Genomic DNA, 5,427 nt, shown 5'->3' with positions numbered 1-5,427 from the left:
TACCCCTTTCATTCACCCTCTTCTCTTACCTCTCCATTTCTTTCACTCTAAACCTTTTTCCTTCTACCTCTTTGGTTTAAGACTCCAGGAATATCAGGTTCCTTGGCCAAACTTCATCGTGTCCCTCCCATGCCCTCTCTACCAAAAACTTGACTTGGTTCTCCCTCCTTCTTCTCCTTCACTTAAATAAGGTGATTGTGTGTTTGCCCAACAGGCAATCCATAATAACAGGGACCAGAATTTGGGGAACCACAAGCCCTCCCCCAGCTCAACAGGACTGAGGGAAAGGATCATGCAACATAAACACTACTTCTAAAAAAACCTTCAGAGGGAAACATGGGATGGAGGTCTGTGTCCCCTAAGAAGGGATATTGAGTAAAGAGTACATACAACATCAGTGATGAGGTGTACAGGATGAGAAGCAGAATAAGGTTTTAGCCTAAGGGCTATCTGAATTTCCTTTCTTTATATTGTAGGTATTTCTCTTGGTGGCTTGCACAATTTGTTGCTTGTCATTAGAATTAGAATTTAATGACTAGGTATCTTGGAGTTTGAAGCCTAGGATTGTTGTTATTGCAGTTGTTTTTCTGGAGGTGATCTATGAATTCTTTCAATTGGTGCTTTATTTTCCATATTCAAAAGTTTTGGAGGTATTATTTTTTGAATAATGGTGTTCAGGGTTTTTGACTTGGTGGAGTGATTGTTTGGAGTGGTGGAGTGGTGTTCAGGTTTTTTGCCCTGTTTATCACGGTGGCCTATGATCTCTCAGTTGGCTCTTGAAATCTTATCTTTAAGATCAATGTGTTTTACTTATATGCAATTCAGATATCATGTATACAGATGTCTTATTGTTTTTGGTTTTGCTTCCCTCTTCCAGATTGTCTTTCCCTCTAGTGCATTTGCATTCCTTATCTATTGTTCCCTCTTTCACTTCTTTAGAGAGACTTAGCATTACAGACTCAGGACTCCAGCTATAGGTTTCAGAGTCACTTGTATGGATAGACATACTTGAAGTCAAAGGATTGAATGATATTTTCAATGGAGAGAGAGAGTAGAGAGAAGAGAAGTAGGTCAAAGCCAGACCTTTGAGGGATACCTTCCTTCGGAGTTCTGGAAAGATACAGGAGTGGTTAGAAAGGGAGAAGAACTAAGAGAATGTGATAGCTCTGAAGCCAAGGTTGGAGAAGCAGCATGGCATACTGGAAAAGGGTCTCACTTTGGAGCCAGAGGATTTCGGTTCAAATCTGCTGCTTCCCAGCTGTGCAACCTTGGGTAAAATATTTAACCTCTCTGGGTACCAATTTTGTCCTCCACAAAATGAAGAAATTAGACTAGCAGATCTCCAGCTCTCTTCAGGTGCTAAATGTAGGCTTCTAGGAATCTTCCTAAAAGGAAATGTCCTGAACCATTATCTATATGTGGTGTGATCAGGACTGTTATTTTCCTTTCATGGAGAACCAGATGAAGCTGGCTGATACCTCATTACCAACTCTTAAATTGAAATCAGAGTGGACAAAAGGCTCTCCTTCAAAAGAACAGCACATGAAAATCAATCTCATTCTTCTGTAACCCAACTTAATCACCTCCAGTTGTTCCCTCAAACAAATCCACCCCAAAAGAATAAAGATTTGTCTCCATGGAGGATTTTCAAAACAATCCTGAAGACTCAAGAGTCAATTCCCAAAGAGAAGTCCTCTAGAAGTTTTAAATAATGGCAACATCATTAGAATAAGAAGGAAACACGTCTTTAATAAGTGCCTACTTCGTGCCAGCCCCAGGGCTAAGGACTTTACAAATTTTATCTTATTGGATTCTCACAAAAACCCAGCCAGGTAAGTGCTAGTATTATTCCATTTTATAGTGAACAAACCGAGTTAGAGGTGAAGTCACTTGCCCAGGGTCACTGTAACAACAATGCTGCTTGCAGCTGCTGTGGAGGTGTAAGGCCAATAACACCAGCACACAGGAAGGCTGCTAGCAAGGGTTCTTTGATCTGCTTTTCTAAGGAAAGCAACTTTAAGGGGTTTACATTCTCACTCTAATTAAACATACTTATATCATTTACTTAGTTCAGGGGAGAAAGTCAGCACCCTGAACTTCAGAGAAAACACAAACAGAAATTACGAGCGGAAATTATATAAACAGAGCAAATAACAAAAATCAGCAGACAGGGCTTCGGTCTATCCATAGCAATACATACATAGTTACCAGAGAGAGAGAAGCACCAACATCTGGGTTTTCAAAGCAGGCGGCTCCTTAATCGCTACCTAGAGTCTTTTTGGCCAAATCACACAAACACTCTTCCAATGAGTGAACCCCCAAATCAAAATGCTAAACTCCAAGTACATATATACACTTCTTCAGGGTCAGAGGGCATCACAACCATGTGACTCAAACTCACGTGACTTAAGCAGGTCATCAAAGACTCTTGATTCAATCAAAGGCAAGACTCAACCAAAGGCACTTGATTGCCTTAGTGCTGAGAAGCACTACAAAAGAAAAAAATAGCAAAAAGTCCCACTTTGCTTGCCATTACAGTCAAATAGCTAGAAAGTTTCTGAGCCCCAATTTGAACTCAGGTCTTCCTCATGTCAGGCCCAGCACTCTATCCATTGCACCACCAAGAGCCCCAAAATATAGACAATAGATAAGGTATAAACCTAAAGATTCTCAAGGTGACTACTTTGAAGGGATGACCTCCATCTGGTGTGCTTGTTAAAAACCCATTGCACTTTGATGTTATATAGGCAGACAGAGCCAATAGTAGGGAAAAGTTGCCAAGGAGGCAGAGTTTGTAATTCACTTCCTTGATTTCTCTCCTTGCTTCCCTCTCCTACTTTCTGCTCTGATGATTGTTCCACCCCAGATCACCTTTCCTCGGTCTTGTGCCTCCCTCTGCCCCATCCCCTAGAGTAAGTGTTTGCCACGGTTCTCCCTCTCAAAATGAGTTTTGAAGAGACTGGAGATCTAAATCCTAAATGCCTTGATATGACATTTATGTGGGACATGATAATGTAATGCAAATGTGTATGTTGGCTCTTCTTCCACATGCTCTCATAATGTATCACCAGGTATTCATGTCACCTTGGGACCCCATCTAGCAGGCCCCGGGAGCATGTGAACTGCCTAAGGCAGCTAGGTGGCCTAGTGGGTATAGTGCTGGCCTGGAGTCAGATAGACCACACTTCAAATTTGACCTCAAACACTTAATAGCTCTGTGACCTTAGGATCACAGAGAGTGGTCAAGAAAGAAAGCAGTCTCATTGGACTGTCTTTCTTTTTTTCTATTTGTATCCCCAGTGCTTACCACAGTACTTGGTACATAGTAGGCACTTACTAAATGTTTATTTATAATATGTGACTCAAAGAATGTCATACCAACAGAGCCTTTGTATAAACTAGCAGTGAGTCAATCACTGAGCTCAGTGCAGAGAGGTGAGTGAATATCAGTGAAGCAATCTAGTCAGAGAGAATTCCAAATTCATGAGTTGAGAATTCCACTCAAGCCAAAGTTCCTCCCTTGGGTGGTTATCCTCGCATGAGTATGTGTTTGTCCAACTTTGACCTTCCTGGGCCCTCTCTGTTCTTGGTTAAGTACATCCCAATGATTCTCGTAGCCAATGATGTAGTGAAGAAGGTTGAGGTAGAGGAAGGGGTCTACTCCCTCCTCCCCCAAACAATGACACCTTCTATTTTCATTTCAGCTATGAAGAACATTAAGGAAAGGGGAAACCAAACAGGTGTCACCGAATTCATCTTCCTGGGGTTTTCCAACCACCCAGAACTGCAGGGATTGTTCTTCCTGATATTTTTGGTTGTGTACCTGGTAACTCTTCTGGGGAACCTTCTCATATTAACAGCAATCAGAATCAACCCTGTTCTTCATACGCCTATGTATTATTTCCTCAGCAACTTGTCCTTCCTGGACATCTGCTACACCTCCACCACTGTCCCCATCATGCTGGTGAACTTTTTCCAAGAGAAGAAGACCATCACCTATGCAGGCTGCCTGTCTCAGGTCTTTTTCCTTGTTACTTTTGCTGGTTCTGAGTGTGTCCTGTTGGCTGCTATGGCTTATGACAGATTTATAGCCATTTGCCATCCATTACGCTACCCAGTTCTCATGAGCAATAGAGTCTGTGCCTACTTAGCAACTGGATGCTGGTTGTGTGGATTAGTGGATTCTCTGGCACACATAGGGCTCACAGCAACTCTCACTTTGTGTGGTCCTAACCAGATCAGCCATTTTCTCTGTGATGTCCCCCTACTCCTGAAGCTCTCCTGCTCAGATACTACCATCAATGCAATTGCAGTCTATGTATCCAGTGCCACCTTTGGTGTGAGCACCTGCCTCTTCACTGCTGTGTCCTATATGCGCATTTTGTCTTCGATCCTGAAAATCCGGTCAGCTCAAGGGCGGAAAAAAGCCTTCTCCACCTGTGCCTCTCACCTCACTGTGGTGATCCTATACTATGTAACCATAAACTTGAACTATGATCAGCCCAGCTCAGGCTTCTCCCTCGATGTGGTCATCCTGGTCTCTGTCCTCTTCTGTATTATTACTCCCATGTTAAATCCCATCATCTATAGCCTAAGAAACAAGGAGGTCAAAGTTGCCTTGAGGAAACTATGTGAAGGGTATATTTTATCCAGTGATTCCAGTGTCCAAATGAGTTCTTAACCTGTAGTCCATTAACTTGGTCTAAAAAAAAATTAATGATTTTCAACATAATTGTTTTCCTTTGTTTTCCTATGTATTTGATGCATTTAACAACGTGCATCAAATACATAGGAATACAAAGGAAACCAATTATGTTATTATCTCCACCATCACACAGTCCTTTCTATTCTTTCCATTCTCCATTTTTATCTTCGATCTTTATTTACCTACTGGTTGCTTGTTTATTTGCAACAAACATGTCCCATTTCTCTTCACTTGCAAAAAACCCTCTATAACCTCATGGCTATCAGGTCATGCCTCTTCTCCATTGTGGCTAGACTGCTTGAGAAGGCCATCTAAAACCAGTGCCTCCATTTCCTTTCTTTTCAATTTCTCTAAAGTCTCTAGAATCTGCCTTCTGTCCTTATCATTCAACTGCAACTGCTCTCTCCAAAGCTATCCAGGATCCCCTAATTGCTGAATCCAATGGACTTTTCTTAGTTACCATCTGCGGACTTTGCCACTGTTAATCACCCTCTTCTCCTCAATACTTTCTTCCTTCCGGATTTTCCTGACACTATCCTCCCCTAATACTCCTCCTCCTTAGGTGATCACTCCTTCTCATTCTCCCTTGCTAGATTGTTTTTTAGGTTGTGCCCACTTGGGTGCCTCACAAGGTTCTGTCCTGGATTGTCTTCCCTTTTCCCTATATATTATTTCACTTGGTGATTTCATCAGCTTTCATGGATTCAATTATCATCTCCCTG

General features: G+C 42.0%; 1 protein-coding gene across 1 annotated transcript; it reads left to right on the top strand.

The window, feature by feature from the left end:
* Positions 1-3,706: 3,706 nt before the first annotated feature.
* Positions 3,707-4,681, top strand: LOC118856065 (olfactory receptor 5V1-like). Its single transcript, XM_036766122.1, has one exon. It carries the CDS (start codon positions 3,707-3,709, stop codon positions 4,679-4,681), a length of 975 nt encoding a protein of 324 aa, XP_036622017.1.
* The last annotated feature ends 746 nt before the right edge of the window (positions 4,682-5,427 follow it).

This window comes from Trichosurus vulpecula, chromosome 7 (genome assembly GCF_011100635.1).
Source record: "Trichosurus vulpecula isolate mTriVul1 chromosome 7, mTriVul1.pri, whole genome shotgun sequence".
NCBI lineage: Eukaryota > Metazoa > Chordata > Mammalia > Diprotodontia > Phalangeridae > Trichosurus > Trichosurus vulpecula.
The sequence above is the reverse complement of the archived record's forward strand: the minus strand, read 5'-3'. Positions and strand labels throughout refer to the sequence as shown.